General features: G+C 66.8%; 1 protein-coding gene across 1 annotated transcript in view; it reads right to left on the reverse strand.

Moving 5' to 3' along the window:
• Positions 1–333: 333 nt before the first annotated feature.
• The window catches only part of LOC142025133 (class I histocompatibility antigen, F10 alpha chain-like), a 30,581-nt gene continuing 10,910 nt past the window's right edge, over positions 334–20,004 (reverse strand). The window contains exons 2-9 of the mRNA XM_075017669.1: positions 13,834–14,100; positions 4,974–5,249; positions 4,181–4,456; positions 3,899–3,988; positions 2,492–2,524; positions 2,161–2,184; positions 1,536–1,568; positions 334–1,173 (exon numbers count right to left, since the gene is read on the reverse strand). Of these exons, the coding sequence (XP_074873770.1) occupies positions 1,169–1,173; positions 1,536–1,568; positions 2,161–2,184; positions 2,492–2,524; positions 3,899–3,988; positions 4,181–4,456; positions 4,974–5,249; positions 13,834–14,100 (1,004 nt within the window). The 3' untranslated portion in view covers positions 334–1,168. The remainder of the gene's footprint in view (positions 1,174–1,535; positions 1,569–2,160; positions 2,185–2,491; positions 2,525–3,898; positions 3,989–4,180; positions 4,457–4,973; positions 5,250–13,833; positions 14,101–20,004) is intronic.

The following is a 20,004-nucleotide window of genomic DNA, read 5'->3' on the forward strand; positions in this document are numbered from 1 at the left end:
TGGCTGTCTCTGCCTGCTGTACTGACTCCTCTATAGGATGCTGTGTCCTGTCGGCTAATAAACCCGCTGTTCTCCTGCTGAGTGAGAGACTCTCCTGCCTGTGGACAGGGTGCAGAGCTTGGGGGACCCCAGAACCCCATCACAAACCCTCCCTCCTGGGTAAATCTCCTGCTCCCTCCCTCATCTCTGCATTCTGCCAGGCTCGTCTCAGCCCAGTACTCGGCCCGTCACACACCCCAGCCTGTGTTCAGCCCCCCGCCCTTCCTGCCAGGCCCCATGCTCCCCCCCAGGGTACCCCGTGCCCCTGCCCAGCACAGGCAGCCCCACGCAGGATGAGGGGAGAGTAAAACCCAACTCCTTTATTGTGTCCCAGGAAATTGCACAGGTATTTACAGTGTTTGCCTCTAAAAACAATTTTAAAATCTTAAGCAAAAAAATTAACATCCATCTCACAGAAGATCACCCCCCGGGAGCAGAACCAGGGCCAGCTCAGGGTGCTCCTACGGAGACCGGCACCGAGGCAGTGACAGGACACCGACGCCAGCAGCGGACGTCGGTTTTGTTGTCGCTTACGTCACTTGGTAATTTAAATGAAAAAGCCGCTGCTCACATGGGACCAGGTGTCCACACGGCGATGTCACCCACAGTTCAAATCCAGGTCGTTATAGCTACCCCGGTGCCAGCCCCCATTTAGACTGGGCCTGGCGCTGGTGTGACCGGTGACCGGCCAGCAGGATTCAGCTCATTGCAGAGAAAGCACCAGCAGCAAAAAGAACAGAATCTGAGTATCGTAATCAGGCAAAGAGCAGAGCCAGCCGGGCCCGTTCAGTTGCAGCAAGTGGCGCGGGGAGCGCCCCGCAGCCGGCTACGCTAACAGGTCCACCAACCCTGGGCGATTTTCCTACGTAAGCGAGGCCTGCAGAGATTTCAGGGTTGATTTTTTCAGAGCCAAGCAGGTCTGTAGCGATCGGACCCCCAGTGACCCACCCGCCCCCCCCAGCCCAGTGAGTTATCGTCTCAGCCGGGCGCTCGGCTTGGGAACGCTCGCGGCCGAGGGGCCGAGCCGGCTGTGGGAGGCGCTGAGGCTCTGCTGCGTTCCCGGGCGCCGATCCGCTCCCTCTCTCCCCGGCGGCTGGGCCCCTCGGCAGGCTGCGGGCGACGGGCTCCCTCACGCTGCGGAAATGGGACAGGCAGAGCCGGGCTTAGGGGGCAGAGCGGCAGCGCCAGCCATGGCGAATGGGCTCATCCGGCGCTGGGGGTGAAGCTCTGACTGGGGGCTGCCCCACGCTGAGTGGCCTGTAAAGCCGGTCCCTATACCCAGTGAGCTCCCAGGGGCCAGGGCAGCACCAGTCACCCACCCGCCCCACCGGAGCCCCAGCGGCCAGGCCGCTCCCTGCAGAGGGGAGGTGCAGACCCACCCCCGGCCTGGGGCGATGGCAGTGAGATGGGGGCAGGGCTCCCCAGGGAGGGCAGGTCAGGGGGCAGGGTGGGGGTCTCTCCCCCACTGAATCCCCGTCTGGGCTCCCGTCACTCACCCTTGATGCAGGTGTCAGAGCCCTGCTTGCTTCCTGCGAGGGAGAAGACGGGGGGTGAGTGGCTCTGGCACAGACCGGCCCTGACCCCGCCCGGCCCCTCCTGCACCACTTCCCTGCCCCCCACGGGCGCGACGCTGCCCCAGCCCTGCGGCTGCACTTCCCCCAGGGGACGGGCAATGCGGGGACCCCACCGGAACCAGGGGTGGTACCAGCTCCCCGGGGCCAAGGTCCCTGTGCTGCCCCCTCGCTGGGTGACTCCGGAGCCCGAGGGCACTGGGGATCTGACCTCCCCCCGTCCCGCCAGCCCCCAGCCCACCCCCAGCGGCAGCAGGCGGCGATGGGCCAGACCCAGGCCGCAGGCTGGGAATGGCCCAGCAGCCCGAGGGAGCTGGGCCCCGACGCTCCATTGACTCTAACCCCCCCTGGGCTCCTTCCAAGCCAGCCTCACCCGGGAGATAACCCAGCAGGGCCGGGGCTGAGTACCTGAACTCTGCTGCTCAACTCCCCCCACAGCCGAGCCCTCCGTGTCCCCCAAACAGCAGGTCACCCACCCCGGACCGGCCCTCGGTGTGTTAACCCCAGACCTCAGGACAGCAGCACCCCAGGGCCCCCGCCCATCACCTACCGGAGCTGTCAGAGCCCTCGTTAGCTGTGGGGAGAAGGAGGCCAGGTCAGTGTCTCGCAGAATGCAGGTCCCCCAGCTCCCCGCCCCGCACTGGGAACACGCGGCCCCACCCCAGTGACTGAGCCAGGGGACGGCGCTGTGCCCAGAGCCCACGGTGATGGGCACCTACGCAGCGCACCAGCCGGGCTGGGCACCGCCAGGGGGTCGGTCTCACTTCCCAGGCCTGTCTCTGGCCAGTCCCACGGGGACATGGGGCCATGGGGAAGGGGGCTGGTAGGGGGTGTGCTGAGTACTGGCCCCAGGCTGCTGTAAATAGCAGACAGACACTCACCTACAGCCGCTTTGTAGCCGCTTTTCTTACTGCCTGCAGAGACAAGACAGAGGGCGTGAGCACGGCGGCTCCGGAGGCAGGAACTGCCCCAGTCAGCGCAGGGCCCAGGAACAGGGGAACCCGCCCGCCCAGAGCCCAGAACTGCCCCAGTCAGCGCAGGGCCCAGGAACGGGGGAACCCGCCCGCCCAGAACTGCCCCAGTCAGCGCAGGGCCCAGGAACGGGGGAACCCGCCCGCCCAGAGCCCAGAACTGCCCCAGTCAGCGCAGGGCCCAGGAACGGGGGAACCCGCCCGCCCAGAGCCCAGAACTGCCCCAGTCAGCGCAGGAACAGGGGAACCCGCCCGCCCAGAGCCCAGAACTGCCCCAGTCAGTGCAGGAACGGGGGAACCCGCCCGCCCAGATCCCAGAACTGCCCCAGTCAGCGCAGGGCCCAGGAACGGGGGAACCCGCCCGCCCAGAGCCCAGAACTGCCCCAGTCAGCGCAGGAACGGGGGAACCCGCCCGCCCGGAGCCCAGAACTGCCCCAGTCAGCGCAGGAACGGGGGAACCCGCCCGCCCGGAGCCCAGAACTGCCCCAGTCAGCGCAGGAACGGGGGAACCCGCCCGCCCGGAGCCCAGAACTGCCCCAGTCAGCGCAGGAACGGGGGAACCCGCCCGCCCAGAGCCCAGAACTGCCCCAGTCAGCGCAGGGCCCAGGAACGGGGGAACCCGCCCGCCCAGAGCCCAGAACTGCCCCAGTCAGCGCAGGGCCCAGGAACGGGGGAACCCGCCCGCCCAGAGCCCAGAACTGCCCCAGTCAGCGCAGGAACGGGGGAACCCGCCCGCCCAGAGCCCAGAACTGCCCCAGTCAGCGCAGGAACAGGGGAACCCGCCCGCCCAGAGCCCAGAACTGCCCCAGTCAGCGCAGGGCCCAGGAACGGGGGAACCCGCCCGCCCAGAGCCCAGAACTGCCCCAGGGCTGGGCTTGGTACAAGCCGTGTCCCTGGCCTGGGTCTGGTGCAGCTCAGGGGCTTGGGACAATATCTGAAGCCCCTGCCCCTTGGCCAAGGCGTACAAGCGTTGAGGGAGGCCCCAGGGGACTGGGCAGTTTCGGAGTCAGCCCACCCTGCACTCAACCCACAGCAGCAGCCGCTAACCTGGGGGGCTGCCTGTGGCTCCCCACGCTGGGCCCTGCAACACTGGGTACCATGATCCCCCCATGCCAAGTTAGAGCTGCTCCCTCACCCCCCGTGGCTTGGGGGCCCTGTGAGCTTCCCCTTGGCCCCACAGCCAGGCAGGGCAGGGCAGGGCAGTCACATGGCTGCGAAGCCGGGGTGTGCGGGGGCCCAGCCTGCGATCTCCCAGCCCAGGCGCTAGGGGGGTGGGCACGTCACCACGGCCTGGGGGGCACAGACCCCGGCACTTACGGAGGAAGAAAACGGCTCCAGCGACGGCGGCGACCAGCACGAGAACCCCGATAACGACACCCACGATCAGCAGCACGTTGGACTTGGGCGCTGAAACGGGAACAGGGCCGTGAGCAGGGGAGCCCTAAACCCCTCACCCCACTATGGGGCTACTCACCCACTCCCCTTCGGTGCCCCCCCGTATCCCCCTTCTCCATCCCAGGCCTCAGCCGCCCCTCCCCATTCGTGCTCTGTCTCTGTCCCCCCAACCCCCCTGCCCCATTGGGGACCCCCCGCCCTTACCCCAGGGCACACGCAGGTCCTCCGCCAGGCTGGAGTGCTCCACACAGCAGGTGTACTCGTCATCGCTGCTGGGGTCCACCTCGATGGTGGCCAAGGTCTGGTAGGTCCTGTCCCCGCTGGGGACCACCCCACTGCGCAGCGTCTCCTGGGGCCTGGCCACCCCGTTCTTCAGCCACACCACGGCCACGTCCCGGGGGTAGAAGCCGTGGGCGCGGCAGGAGAGGGTGGTGAGGCCTCCGGCTGCTGGCCTGGCGCTCACCTGTGCGGAGGGGCGCTCTGGGAGGGGGACAGGAGCAATAGCGGGAACTGTGGTGCTGGGAGGGAGCCGAGGGGGTGGGGTGGGGGAACGGGCGTCTCCAGTGACGGACCAGACCTGGGCACCAACCAGCACAGCAGCTTCACACCTCAGCGACCAACAGCCCCTTCCATTTCCAGCCGTGTGTGAACCCCCAGTCCCTGCTCCCTCCCCCGCGTGCCGGGGGACAATGCGCCCAGAGCACAGGAGGAGCTGGGGCCAGCGGCTCCCCTGCGGTCACGGCCCAGGCTGCAGAGTGCTGGGGGGATCCTGCCCTTCCTTCGCCCTGGGGCCGGGACAGACAACGTCAGAGACCCGCACGGGCTTCGCTGCTGGGGCTGAACGGGGGGAGGCTGGGACCACGGCCCGTCTCCTGCAGCCGCGTGGCAGAGCCACTCCCCGCCTGTAGCGAGGCCTGAGGGATGGGGGGGCGTGAGGGGGGTGGCCCAGTCAATGTTTCCCCCAGACCACCCCCGGGGGTACGACCCCCTCCCTCACTTTTCTGCTGCAGCGTCTCCCTCCCGTACGCCAGGTACTTCTCCAGCCACTCGATGCATGTCTGCTCCAGGTACTGCTTCCGACTGTCACCGAAAGCCGTGTCTGCATCCCACTTCCTTTTGGTGATCTCAGCCTGGTTGGCTGCTGCCGTCCAGGACTTCGTCCTCTTATCGAAGCTGATGAAATCTCCCCCATCGTAGCCGAACTGGTAAAATCCCCCTTTGCGCCCATCGGCCTGGATGTCACAGCCGTACATGAGCTGCAGGGTGTGCAGCCCTGAAACACAGACCCGGGGGGGGGGGAGGGGGAGTGAGTCAGGGCCGGACCCCCGGAGCAGCAGCAGCTGCTGTCTGCCCAGCCCCCCCCCGCTCCACCCCAGCTGCCCCCCTGGCACCACACCCGACTGCCCTGGCGGTTCCCAGAACCGCAGGCGCTGCCCCAGCTGGTGCCGTGGAAGGGGCCCTGCCCCCCACCCCCCGCCGGCACCGCTGTCCCTTGCACATGGCAAACCCAGCCCTGCCCCAGGGGCACCCACCAGCCACAACCCCCACGGGTGCAGGAGCTCACAGAGGCTGCGGCCCACGCACACCCCTGCTCTGGCTCTAGGGCCCACCCAGCGGCTCCAGCACCTGCCCCTCCCCTCCCCACCCCTACTGCCAACCCCCCAGCCACAGGGCTGCTGCTCCCGCCATGCCCAGACACACAACTTCCCCCTGTCTCACACGAGGAGTTTCCCGGCCCCATACAAGGAGTCAGGGCGTCTCCTCTCCTGCTCGGCCACCTCCACGGCTCCTTTCCCAGCACCCGGTGATCTCCCACCCACCCCGGCTGCCCCTCGCGTGAGCAGCACGTCGACCCCCACCCACCCCAGCAACTGAACATAGCCCCCGCCCCAAGGGGGGCAGGTAAAGCCGGAACCCGTCACAGCCCCACCAGTTTGCTAGTCCCCCCTGCCCTCCGGGCCAGCTGGGCGGTGCTGACCCCACGCCCACGGCAGCAGCAGGACGGGGCTCTCGCACCCTTGCAGCCGGGCACGGCCCTGTCGGTGGTGTGAGGCAGCGCCAGCTCCCTCCCCTCCGGCCCACAGCAGCAACCGGGCTCCCCACACTTCACCCCCACCGCTGCCCTGCAGGGAGGAGGCTGCTGCTCCCCCCTCCGCCCCACGGGGAAACCCCGCCAGCATCGCAGCCCTGGTGATTCAGGGGGACGCCTGGGGAGCTCTTTGGTTTAGAAAATGGCCCCGTCGCCCAGACCCTGGCTGCAAACGCACGCGCTTGTCCCCCACTGCCGTCAATGGGGATGAAGCCGCAGGCCGCCCTCGGCCAAGCTGGCTGACGTCCCCCAAGTGTGCCCCATGGGGGTGGCCCCACTCCATGGCTGGCAGCTGGCCAGGAGCTTGGGGGGGGGGGGGCCGCTGCGGGAACTCGGTGCTGCTAGCTGGTGATGGGCTCTGCCCCCCACGGGAACCTCTCTGACTGGCCGCCCTTCCCCACTGCCCGGCCTCTGGCGGAAGGGCAGCCAACTGGGGCTGAAGCCTGGGGGGTGGGGGGGGCGCGACCCCAGCTGGAAGGAGGTCCTGGATCAGTCTGTGCTCCTGGCTCCCCCAATGAGCTGTGGGTCATTCTACGCCCCCCGCCACCCGGGGCTGGGGAGGGGACACCAGCACATTGTCCCCCTCCTGCCCTGGTGCGGGGAGCAGAGAAACTCGGGGGACAGAGCTGGGCCCGCACTAACCCCTTCCGTAACACTTCTGCACACCCCCGAGCGACGCTGCTGGGATCAGTGCTGGTGCCCCAGAGCCGAGTACCCCCAGCACTACGTGCCCCGCCCTGCCAAGCCGCACCCCTCAGCTCCTCCTCCCTGAGCAGCGGGGGTGGAAGTCGGAAGGGACCGGCACAGCTCAGCTCAGCGACCGGCCTTCTCCTTCGGCGGCCTGCGCGTGGCCACGCCGAGGGAGGCGACTCCCAGCCGCACCTCGGACACGGGCAGAGTCCAAGGACAGGCCGACGGCAGCACAGCACAGCCAAAGCGCCCAGTGGCTCCGGCCAGCAGTGCCGTGACAGCGCTCGGCAGAGCCGGCACCGATGCCAGGCAGCCGCTCTGCCGGTACCCTGGACAGGGACCCGAGCCGTGTCTCAGCCCTCTCCGGCAGCTGCGTGAATCAAGCAGTTATGTGCAGCCAATAGGGACCCCCCGCACCCCCTGGGCCTAACACACCTGGGCACCGACGTGACCCCAGACAAACCCCTCGGGGTGGGACTGGGGAGCCCCTCCCGCTCTCGCTGTGAAAAGCTGGGGTGAGCGGTTCAGTCCTCTGCAAGGACAAGGCCAGTGCCCGTCGGACGGCCAGCGAGAGCAGCACGGTTCTTCCTCGTCCACAAGCGGCTCTGGGTGACGGGCCGGAGACAGGCGTTGGCTCGGGGAATCGGGGCTCGCTTCGGCTGCGGGAGCAGCTGGACTCGGTGTTTAACGATCACACAGGGTGGCTCCGGTCAGGGCTGGGATTGCTGACAAGCGAGGGCTGGCAGCCAGCACCCTGCTAGGCCTGGGCCCGTCTGAGGGGACGAGGTGCAGGGCAGACGGGTTCCTTTGCCTGCGGGAGCACCTGCTCCAGGCCCCCGAGGGACGAGCTGCCACATCGTGTGAGAAAACCCGGCTCTTGCCTGGCTCTGGAGAGGCGCCGGAGACGGCCCCGCGGGGACCCGGGCTGAGGAGGGACCCGGCCTCGCTGTGTCAGGGACGTGCGGCGTGGGTGGAACGTCGCGCTGGGAAGAGCCCATGGGGAACCGTTTCCGCTTTGCCCAGTGGCCCCGAGGGGGGTTTCCTGCTGCCCTGCAGGACTCCATGGACGTGCTCTGGGCAACCCTGGCTCGCAGGGTTTAGCTGCAGACTCCAGGTGCAGGGGCTCGGGCTCGGACAGAGCAGCCGGCCGGGGCCCAGAGTGACCAGGTCCGAGTGCAGCAGAGGCGGCCGGGGGCCTCCACCAGAAGCCGTACGAGCTCGTTCCAGCGCTCCCGGGGCCTCACTGGGGCTATGGGGATGAGCCGAGCTCGGCCCTCGGTCCCACCTCACGCACCAATGGAGCGGGGGACGGCGTAGAGCAGGTGAGCTGGGCCTGGTAGCAGGAGGCGTCTGTACACGAGGGGCTGTGAGCCCCCAGGGAGCAGAGCTGCTGGCTCGTCCTGCTGGGGCAGGTGGCGGACAGCTCTGCGGGTGGAAATCCCCCTGCAGCGGGGCCCTTGGCCACGTCTGGGCAAAGGAGCCACTCGCAGGGGTGGAGAAGGGCCGGCGGAGTGGGGCTGCCAGCGGTTCTGTGCCCAGCTGGAGAAGACACTTCGAGGACAATCGAACATGCGATGGGGAATCCCCGGATGAAGAGCCCCCAGCTGCACCCTGCCGGGCGCTGTGCCACACGGCCGTGGTGCTGTCCTGGTCACGGCGTGTGCCGAGAAGGCCTGGCAGGCTGACCTCTCACGCACCGGTACACAGTGAAAGCACCGGGAGACCTGGAGTCCCGGGGACTCCCAGCCCCACACTGCGGCTTCACTGAGCAGACATGTAGGGGGTCAAGGCCAGGAGACGGCAGCTGTGACCCCACTCACACAATGCCCGGAAGGAGCCGTATGGCGGCCAGCCCGGCCTGGGGAGGTCCAGGTCTCCAGCGGACCAGCCTGTCGTGGTGGGGTCTGCAGGGCGGTTATGGGGGGGCCACACAGAAATGGTGCCCCAGAGACAGGGCCTTGCCCTGCCCCATGGCAAGAACTGCCCCAGCGACCTCCACTCTGGGCACAGGGGTAAGCGGTGACGTGTGTCTGTCTGTCCCCAGCCTGGGAGCGGCCCGGTCCCATGTGGCTGTCGGGCTCCACCCACCGCCGGACTGACTCTGCCCAGGCACGGGAAAGCGCAGCCTCTCAGAAAGGCCACGAGGGCTGCCCGGGCGTGGGGCTCTCGGGCGACACGCCAAAGGCAGGGCCCCCGCTGGTGATGGGCCTGGAGTGCGGCACGTCTTAGAGAGCCAAGGGGTGGAGACGCCTGCCGGGCCGCGGGCAGCACACCAGAGCCCAGCCCAGCAACGGGACGGAGGCCGAGAGTGGGGGAACTCGGAGCGAGGGCTGGAGGTTACCCAGGTGTGGGATTGGCTGGGGACCCCCCCCCCCGCCGGCTCTGGAGATCGGGAAGTAACAGGGACGGAGCCCCACTCCCCTCAGTGGGAGCAGAACCTCCCCAGGGGTTCCACCTGACAGGAATGGAACCCCTGCTCCGACAGGGGGGGCCCCCAGAGCCGGGCGCGGGAAAACCTCCAGCTCCGACGGGGGGGCCCCCAGAGACGGGCCTGGGTCAGCGGTTGCTCTTCCCATGGAAATCCCACACCTTGGGACTGGGAGCTCCCAGGGGCCAGCCGTGGCCACCCAGCTGCTGGTGGGAGCCAGAGCAGAGCGGCTGCCCCAGGGAGGCCCAGGCCGCTCTCTCACCTCCTGCCCTGGGGGACAGAGACCAGCCGGGCGTCCTGGGGACGCAGCTCCAGCCATTCCTGCACCGCTGCCCAGGCACTGCCGCCACAGCGAGCAGCCAGGCTGGGGGGTTTGCTGGGTGGAGCTGGGATCCCTGTGCCAGGGAGGTGCCCGCCCGGACAAGGCCGACCTTGGGCGTGGGCCCCAGTGGAGCGCGCTGGCGGCTGCCGCCAGTGGGACCGGGCGCGTGCGGGAAAACAGGCCTCGCAGCCCTGGGCGGGTACGAGCGCTCCCGCGCCAGTCCCACCCGCGGACGAGGGGCTGGGCTCCGCGTGGGCTCCGGGGCCGCCACGCGCAGGGGAACAGCTCCCAGGCCGGCTCTCACCCAGGTACCCGGCAGCCAGAGCCGTGTCTGCCGCTGCCGCCTCCGCCTGGACCCCCGCACCAAATCCCCCGGCCTCCCCCAGCCCCGGTGGGGTCGGCGCTCACCCCAGGGAGGGACGGGAACCAGCAGCGCCTCACCGGCGGGTACCTGGGCAGGGCCACAGCTCGGTGCTGGGGACTCCGGGGTGGTACCGGAGCAGCTCTGACCTCTGACGGCCTCAGAGAAAGCCCTTCGAGCTGGTGCTGACCCAGGAAACCCCCCGGGCTCCGGAGAGGGCCAGGCCCTTGGGGCACCACTGCCCTGCACACCCCGGCCCTGTCAGCCGGCGCAGAGTAACGGCCCTCGCCCGGCTCCGAGGGGACCAGGGTGGCACCGACCCCCCTGCGCCGCTCCCGTGGGGAAGCCCCGGGCCAAGTGCTCAGAGGGGTCCCCAAGAGAACAGCCGCGGTGCTGTTCTACGGCTGGGGGAGGCTCTTAGCCCCCCGTGGTGCTGCGTGCTGGGCGCCCAGGGCCTGGTGCCGGCAGTGTGAGCAGGTCCCTGGGTGCCAAGTGCCCCTCCAGGGTGGGGGCACCACCCAGAGCCTGGTGCAGGACAGCTGCCTGTTGGAGCGGGCGTGGCACCCGGTGGGTACACGGGGCCAGCGGGGCAGGGAGGGCAGCCGGGCATGGGCCTCGCGCTGCTCCGGTCTCCTAGCCTGGCCCGTCAGTGCGGGAACGGCTCCTGTCTGGGTGCTGGGGGGGGCGGTGCCGTGACCCCCAAGGCGGGAGGCGCCCTGCCCCCAAGCAGAGGGATTTGGGGCCACGTCCGACCGACGCTCCGACCCCGGTGCCACTGCTGCCTCCACCAGGCGGGTCGGTGTCGCTGGCCGGTCCTGCTGGGTGCAGGTCTGAATTCCTGGCAATCGGAGAGTGACCCTTCCCACGTACTGCCCCCAAAGCACCTCCGGCAGCTCACGCGGGGGTCGCTCGCTGGCACGGAGCTGCCACAGGAGGAGCAGGGCCTGGAGCCCGTCACCGAGTGTCCCCGGGGCCAGAGAATCTCTCGCTGGCACGGAGCTGCCACAGGAGGAGCAGGGCCTGGAGTCCGTCACCGAGTGTCCGCAGGGCCAGAGAACAGCCACACGCCTGTTCCCAACATCCCGGTGTCCAGTCCCTGACCCCCATCACACAGGCCTGGGACAGTTTTCCTCCTCCTGGTGCCGGTGTCAGGGAAGGGCCACGCTAGCGACCAGCCGTTATCGTGAGGGAGTCCTGCCTTCCCGCGCGTATTAAATCCTGTCCGCGTTCGTTAGGAGAAACCCAGTTACTTCACCCCGACCCAGCCGCGTTGCGCCCCACCCAACGGCGGCCGATGGGGTGGGGGAGAACTCCAGGGGGGACTCCAGCTTCTGCCCGGCAAAGCTAGAACTGAAACGGCGTCAGGGACAGGCCCCCGCCAGCCAGGAGAGGGGCCGAGCACTCACCACTGGGGACTACAGCCCAGCACCCGGCCACACCGCAGGAACCAGCCGACGGACCGGCCGCAGCAGCAGAGACGTCCCATGGCCGTCTGGGTGAGCAGGGACCAAGTGGGGGGGGGGCGGGGCGGGCACCTCACACCGGTGCGATGGGCACATGGCACCGGGGGCAGAGCCGACCCCATGGCACGCGCTGTTCGGGTGCAAACGCTACACCGGCGTGGGCCTGTCCAACGCACCGCAATGAGCCGCCTGCCGGCCGACCCCCCCGGGCCGGGACTGGGGCCTTACACCCGGGGGGCCAGCAGGGGAGGGGAGGGGAGGGCTATGAGAAGGTCCCTGGGAGGGAGAGGAGACACTGGGGTGTCCCTGAGGCCCCCCAGTCCGGCGTGAGGGTCAGCCCCGGGCTGCGCACACCGAGCCGGACGTTCAGCACGGCAGTGAGATCGAGGGGGCCTGTGTGGGCCCAGCACCCCCCAGGCTGGTGCACTGCAGGGGGTCAGGGGCTCAGCACCCCCCGAGGGAGGGGAACGCGGATCAGCAGCAGCAGCTGCAGCCGCCGTTACACCACCGAAGGGCAGGACCTCAGGAGACCAGCCCGGACACGGCCCCCAACGGCTCACGCCAGGGCAAATAACACACAGCAGAACCCCCTTCCCCTGAACCCCATTATCCAGCTGCTCGCGGCACCCACCCAGCCAGGGCCGGGGGAGAAAATCGAGCTCTCCCATGGGGGCAGGGGCGCTGCCCCAGCCCTGGTGTACCCAGGGGTGCTGGTCTGATCTGGCCCAGCTCCCCCCCAGCTCTGCTGTCATCAGTCCCACTGAGCTCCTAGGGCAGGAGCCGAACTCGGGGTGCGGGGCTCACTCCTGAGCTCTGGGGACACAGGTGGGGGCACTGGGGGGCTGGGGCAGCCCCTGGCTTGCAGGGTTCCCGTCACTCGCAGGGTTTGCAGTTCAGGACACTGGCTCCCAGCCCAGCCCCCCACTGTCCCCACGCCCGTTAGCAGGTGCCGATACCGGGGTCCCCCATCACTGGGGCTGCGAATGGAGCCGAGAGGCTCAGCCTGGCCCCCAGTCCCCCTGCACTGCAGGTCTGACAGTCCCAGCAGGGAGACGAGCCCATCAGCGCGGGGTCCTGGGTCGGGGGAACCGGGACAACCGGGTCCAAGGGGCCCATTCGGCCTTCCCGCCTGCCAGGCTCTGCTGGGAATGAGCCCACCCACGGGACGGGGGGTCCGAGGGGCATGGGGGCACCTCCCCCATAAAGAGCCCTCCCCATCAAGCCCCCCGGGATGCCTGTCCTTTCCTCCCATCATAGCCCCCCACTCACACCAGTGTGCCCCTGCCGGGGTGCCTGACCCCTCCCCCCCATGCACAGCCCCCCTGGAGTGCCCCTCCCTCCCTTCCCCCCCCCCCCGCTTGCACTGAACCCCTTCTGGAGTGCATCTCCCCTCCTCCCCACGCACAGACCCCCCCCCCCCCGAGTGCCTCTCCCCTCCCTACCCACTGAGCCCCCTGCTCCCACCAAGCCCCCCAGAGTGCCTATCCCCTCCCCCACTTACACCGAGCCCCCCCGCCCGAGTGCCTCTCCCCTCCCCACCACACAGGCCCCTCTGCTCACACCGTCCTCCCCCCAAGTGCCTCTGCTGTCACACCCCCCCCCCCCCACACACACACACTGAGCCCCCCAGAGAGCCTCTCCCCTCCCCCTGGCCACACACACAGCCTCCCGGTCACACCCAGTCCCCCCCAGAGTGCCTCTCCCGTGTCCCCCCCCCCACTGACCCCCCCGGAGTGCCTCTCCCCTCCCCCCCACTCACAGCCCCCCTGCTCACACCGAGCCCCACCCCCTGGAGTGCCTCTCCCGTCCCCTCCCCCCCCCATCACAGCAAGAGCCCCGCGGCTGGCTGTCCCCTCCCCCCACTCACACAGACACTCCCCCCCCCCCGGCATTCGCACCCAGCCCCGCCCCCCTGAGGCACCTGTCCCCTCCCCTACGCACAGACCCCCCCCCCCCCCCGAGTGCCTCTCCCCTCCCCACCACACAGGCCCCTCTGCTCACACCGTCCTCCCCCCCTCCCCCGCCGAGTGCCTCTGCTGTCACGCCCCCCACCACACACACTGAGCCCCCCAGAGTGCCTCTCCCCTGTCCCCCCCCCCATGCACACACCCCCCCCTTACTGACCCCCCTGGAGTGCCTTTCCCCTCCCCCCCACTCACAGCCCCCCTGCTCACACCGAGCCCCACCCCCCGGAGTACCTCTCCCTTCTCCCCCGCCCCACGGACAGCCTGTCCCCGGAGTGCCTCTCCCCCCCCCCCCACGCACAGCCCCCCCCCCCAATCACAGCAAGAGCCCCGCGACTGGCTGTCCCCTCCCCCCACTCACAGACACCCCCCCCCGGCATTCGCACCCAGCCCCGCCCCCCGCAAGGCACCTGTCCCCTCCCCCACGCACAGCCCCTCCCCCCTTGCAGCGGGCGCCCCCGGGTGCAGGTCCCCCCCCCCCCCGCTCACAGCGAGCCCCCGCCCAGGATCCTGCCCCCCCCCCCCCCCCGCCGCACTCACCGGCGCTCTGGTTGTAGCGGCCGCGCAGCGTCTCCAGGCCCGCTCGGAACGAGGGCTCCGCACCCTGCTGCAGCGTCTGCGTCTCTCGCTCCCAGTACTGCGCGTCCAGCCTCTCCCGCGCCCAGTCCGTGCGGGGCTCCATCCTGCGCCGCTCGCTGTCGTAGTGATCGAAGAGCTGCCCGTCCACGTAGCCCACCGAGATGAACCCGGGCACCCCCGGGCCGGGCGCCGACACCCCCGTGTAGAAGTAGCGCAGCGAGTGCGAGCCTGGGGGGGGGAGGGGACAAAGGGGGGGTCAGACCCCGGCCGGGACCCCCCTCCCCCCCCCCCCCCCCGGGGACCACCGTGTGCCGCAGCGGGGGCGGGGCCGGGCAGCAGAGAGATGTGATGGAGTGGGGGGGGTGCATGTGTGAGTCAGGCTGGATGTCCGAGGCAAGCAGCAGCTCCCAGTGGCTAAGGATGACCCTAGGGCTACAACTGGCAGATAACACCTCTGCCTGAACAAAGAGCAGGGAGGAGCTGAGCTGGGTTTTGAATCGGGGGCGGCAGTTAGAGGCGAGGAAAAGGGAGAGCTGGAAGGCAGCCAGCCTGAGGAGGGGGAAAGCTACACCCCAGAGGGACACCCCTCGGGGTCTTCCCCCCAGGACAGGTTGGAAGGACTGTCTCTGGCGGCTATGCTGTTGCTTCTGTGAGAAACTGGACATCTGTTGCCTAATAAACCTGCTGTTGTGCCTGCTGAGTGAGAGTCTCTCCTGCCAGCGGACGGGGTGCAGTGCAGGGGGACCCCTGAACCCCATCACACTGGTGTCAGAAGTGGGATGCACTGCACCCACGGATGAGCTCCCAGCAGTGGCTGACTGAGCACCAGAGAAGGAAGGAGTCTCACAAGAGTCAGAGGGAGAACAGAGCCATTCCTGCAGCTGCTGCTGGTGAGTGGATACCCCGGGAAATAGCGGGGAGATGGATTATACCCGACTCCTGAAGGCAGAGCTAGCGGGGCTGTGCAGAGAGAGGGGCCTGACCGTGGGGAAGGCGACCAAGGCCCAGCTGATTGCACAGCTGGAAGAGAATGACCGATCCGGGGGGGCAGAGCCTGTCCCGGCAGAAAGTGGCCGGTCAGCCTCGGGAAGCATTTCGGATTCTCCGACAGGAGCGGGGGCTCGACGCCGTCAGACAGACGCGGTGCCCGCCAGGTCGCGCTCAGCTAGCGGTGGTCCATCGCGGGCAGAGTCCCCCACCGCAGAGCTGCAACGGCTGGAACTCGAGGTGAAATTAAAGGAACTGGAGCACCAGGAACGAGAAAGAGAGCGTGAGCACGAGCGCCAGGAACGAGAAAGAGAGCGTGAGCACGAGCGCCAGCTACAAGAGACACAGCGGGAGGAGAAAGAACGAGAACGGAAGGAGAGAGAGCGAGAGCGTGAGGAGAGAGAGCGAGAGCGGGAGCATGAGCGAACCATGGCAGAGGCGAGACGCCAAGAGGCCCCAGCTGCGGTAAGCGGGGAGAGGGCCAGACGGCTCGGGGTGGCCAGTCACTTGGAGACGCGTGTGCTGGCCCAGTGTCAGGACCCAGGGGACATGGACGAGTTCCTTACCGCCTTCGAGCGAGCCTGTGAGTTGCATGAGGTTCCCCCAGATGAGCGGCTCCGGCACCTCACCCCCTTGCTGGGCCGGAAGGGCGCAGCGGTGCTCAGCCAGCTCGTGGGGCTGCAGCCTGGGGACTATGAACGGTTCAAACAGGCCCTGCTGCATAAGTTCGGGCTGACTCCGGAGATGTACAAGAAGAAGTTCCAGGAGGCGCAGAAGAGGCCAGAGGAAACCCACGTAGATACAACTGCCCGCCTGAAGCAATACTACCAGAAGTGGGCATTCGGAATGGGAGTCCAGTCCGTAGAGGACCTGATCGAGCTGGCGGTGGTGGAGCGATTCTACGAGATGTGCGCACCTGACCTGAGGGTGTGGCTCGTGGACCGGAAGCCAGGGGACTCGCATGATGCAGGGAAACTGGCAGATGACTTCACAAACAGTCGGGCCAGGTTTGAAAGTGAGCCCCACAAAGAGAGGGAGTCTCGGAGAGAGAGGGAGTCCCGGAGGGAGAGGGAGTCCTGGAGAAACCGAGAATCTCAGAGAGACCGGTCCCTAACTGTACGACAGAGGGGACCACCTCTTGGGCAAGCCCAGGAAAGAGGGGCCAGCCACCCACCCCCCAGAGAGCCAAACAGAACCCGGACAGAGCAGCCGGCCCGAGGGACACAACAAGACCCAGGCTGTTACCGCTGTGGGCGAAAGGGGCATAGAGCAGCCCAGTGCCCCAGGCTCCCAGACAGGTTGAGCAGGCCGGGGGGTCATGGAGTCAACTGGGTGGGGTCCCAGAAGTCAGAGGGGCTGGCGGCCAAGGCGGGTGGTGCTGACAATGGGCACTCGGCTTGGGCCGAATCCGACCCACAGACCAGCTCCTCAGGGGGACCAAATGCTCAGAGGCCAGTTTACAGAGTGGGGGCGGCACTGCCTCTGTGGAGCAAGTGTCTCAAACACCTCGAGGTAGACGGGAAAAAGGTCACGGGGTTCTGGGACACAGGCGCTGACGTGACGCTGGCCCGACCCGGGGTGGTGGCACCGGGCTGCATGATACCCGATTCCCACCTGACGATAACAGGAATTGATGGGACCCCTTTCAAGGTGCCCATGGCGAGGGTGCACCTGAAATGGGGGAAGAAGGAAGGCCCCAAGGAAGTGGGCGTGCACAGCCATTTGCCGGCAGATGTACTGATGGGCGCTGACCTGGAGAACTGGCAAGGTGAACGCCCTCGTGCCCTGGTCCTGACCCGTAGCCAAAGAAAACGAGGGGTGCGCTCCCCAGATTCAGGGGTACAGGCCCAGCCAAAGCCACAGGGGCCAACCCTGAGAGAAAGGGGGCCCCCAAAAACCAGATCTCACAGGCCAGGGATGCTGGAGCCAGGCAGGGATGGGGAAGTAGCATCCGCTCCTGCCCGAGCGGAAGAATTCCAGGCAGAGCAGCAGAGAGACCCCTCCTTGCAGAAGCTGAGGGAACTGGCCAGTCTCAGCCCAGCTCCACAGCTGGGGGAGGGCTGCAGGGAGAGATTCCTGTGGGAAAAGGGATTCCTGTACCGGGAATGGGCTCCCAGACGCAAAGCGGAGCCATGGAAGGTCCAGAGGCAACTGGTGGTTCCCCAAAAGTACCGGCGCAGGCTGCTGTACCTAGCCCATGATGTCCCGCTCGCAGGACACCAGGGGATCCACCGCACCAGGAGAAGGTTGTTACAGAACTTTTTCTGGCCAGGGATCTTTGCAGCTGTCCGTCTGTATTGCCTGTCCTGCGATCCCTGCCAGAGGGTGGGGAAGAGCCGGGACAAGGGGAAAGCTGCCTTGAGGCCACTGCCCATCATAGAGGAGCCTTTCCAGAAAGTGGCTATAGACATAGTGGGCCCCTTCAGCAAGGCAACGCGTTCGGGGAAGAAATATATTTTGGTAGTGGTAGATTTTGCCACGCGATACCCAGAAGCAGTGGCCTTGACCTCTATCGACGCTGACACCGTGGCTGATGCACTGCTGTCCATTTTCAGCAGAGTGGGGTTCCCCAAGGAGGTCCTCACAGATCAGGGGTCCAACTTCATGTCGGCCCTACTGCAAAGCTTGTGGGACAAGTGTGGGGTCCGGCACACCTGGGCCACAGCCTACCACCCGCAGACCAATGGGCTGGTGGAGAGGTTCAATGGGACTCTGAAGCAGATGCTGAGAACCTTCATGAATCAATACCCCCATGACTGGGACAAGTACTTACCCCACCTGCTGTTTGCATACAGGGAGGTGCCCCAGGAATCCACGGGGTTCTCCCCGTTTGAGCTGCTGTATGGAAGGAGGGTACGGGGACCCTTGGACTTGCTCAGAGAAGAGTGGGAGGGGACGGCCTCTCCTGAAGGGGAGTCAGTGGTACAGTACGTACTGACCTTCCGGGAAAAACTCACCGAGCTCATGGGCCTGGCCAGGGAGAACCTCTCCATGGCCCAAAGGAAGCAAAAGGTCTGGTATGACCGTAACGCCAGGGCCCGAGCCTATGCCACCGGGGATCAAGTGATGGTCCTTATACCTGTGCGGCGGAACAAGCTGCAAGCGGCCTGGGATGGGCCCTTCAAGGTCGTCAAACAGCTAAATGACGTGAATTATGTGGTGGAACTGTCGAACCGGGCCCACAGCCACCGGGTCTATCATGTGAACATGATGAAACCTTACTGGGACAGGCAGAACTTGGTGCTGGCCGTGTGCAGACACTGGGAGGGGCAGGGGGATGATCCCTTGGTGGATTTACTCACAAGGACTGGAGCCGGCTCCTTGCTGGAGTCTATTCCCCTCTCAGACCAGCTAACCCCTGCCCAGCAGACGGAGATCAAGGAGGTGCTGCATTTGCATCAACAGCTGTTCTCGGACAGACCCGGACACACTGACCTGGCTGTCCACCGAATAGAGACAGGCACCCACGCCCCTATCAAGTGTGTGCCATTCAGAGCCACAGGGAGGACGGCTCAGGACATAGAGCGGGAGGTTGAAGACATGCTGGCTCTGGGGGTGATCCAACCCTCGTCCAGCCCCTGGGCCTCTCCCGTGGTGTTAGTCCCTAAAAAAGATGGGTCTGTTCGGTTTTGTGTGGACTATCGCAAGCTTAACGCCATCACTGTCTCGGACGCCTACCCCATGCCCAGGCCTGATGACCTTTTAGACAAGCTGGGGGGAGCCCGTTACCTCACCACCATAGACCTCACCAAGGGGTACTGGCAAGTGCCATTAGACCAAGAGGCCCGGCTGAAGTCGGCTTTCATCACTCCTGTGGGGCTCTACGAGTTCTTGGTCCTTCCCTTCGGCCTCAAGGGGGCACCCGCTACCTTCCAGCGTCTGGTGGACCAGCTACTGAAAGGGATGGAGAGCTTTGCCCTGGCTTACATGGACGACATTTGCATCTTCAGCCAGACGTGGGAGGACCATGTGTCCCAACTCAAGCAGGTGCTGGACCGACTCCAGAAGGCCGGGCTGACTATCAAGGCAGGGAAGTGCAAGGTGGGAATGGCTGAGGTGACCTACCTGGGCCACAAGGTGGGCAGCGGCTGCTTAAAGCCAGAGCCAGCTAAAGTGGAGGCTGTCAGAGATTGGCCAACACCCCAGACTAAGAAGCAGGTCCAGGCCTTCATTGGGATGGCGGGGTACTACCGGAGGTTTGTGCCCCACTTTAGCTCCATCGCAGCCCCCCTCACGGAGCTGTGTAAAAAGGGAAAGCCTGACAAGGTGGTCTGGACCAAGCAGTGCCAAGAGGCCCTCTGCGCGCTGAAGGAGGCTCTGGTCAGGGCCCCAGTGCTGGCAAATCCAGACTTCAACAAGCCCTTCCTGGTGTTCACCGATGCCTCGGACGTGGGGCTGGGGGCGGTGCTAATGCAGGTGACTGACAAAGGGGAGAAACACCCCATCGTGTACCTGAGTAAGAAGCTGCTGCCCCGGGAGCAGAGCTACGCGGCCATAGAGAAGGAATGTCTGGCCATGGTGTGGGCGCTGGGGAAGCTGCAGCCGTACCTGTTTGGACGGCGTTTCACCATGTACACCGATCACTCACCCCTGACCTGGCTGCATCACATGAAAGGGGCCAACGCCAAGCTCCTGCGGTGGAGTCTGCTCCTGCAGGACTACGACATGGAGGTGGTCCACGTCAAGGGGAACAACAACACCATAGCCGATGCCCTGTCACGCAGGGAGGGCCCCGAACTTCCCCAGGTCACTGGCTAAGTGACCCCGCTCAGTGCGGTCTGGAAGAGGGGAGAGATGTGATGGAGTGGGGGGGGTGCATGTGTGAGTCAGGCTGGATGTCCGAGGCTAGCAGCAGCTCCCAGTGGCTAAGGATGACCCTGGGGCTACAACTGGCAGGTAACACCTCTGCCTGAACAAAGAGCAGGGAGGAGCTGAGCTGGGTTTTGAATCGGGGGCGGCAGTTAGAGGCGAGGAAAAGGGAGAGCTGGAAGGCAGCCAGCCTGAGGAGGGGGAAGCTACACCCCAGAGGGGCACCCCTCGGGGTCTTCCCCCCAGGACAGGTCGGAAGGACTGTCTCTGGCGGCTATGCTGTTGCTTCTGTGAGAAACTGGACATCTGTTGCCTAATAAACCTGCTGTTGTGCCT

Source organism: Carettochelys insculpta, chromosome 22, assembly GCF_033958435.1.
Source record: "Carettochelys insculpta isolate YL-2023 chromosome 22, ASM3395843v1, whole genome shotgun sequence".
NCBI classification, from domain to species: Eukaryota; Metazoa; Chordata; order Testudines; family Carettochelyidae; genus Carettochelys; species Carettochelys insculpta.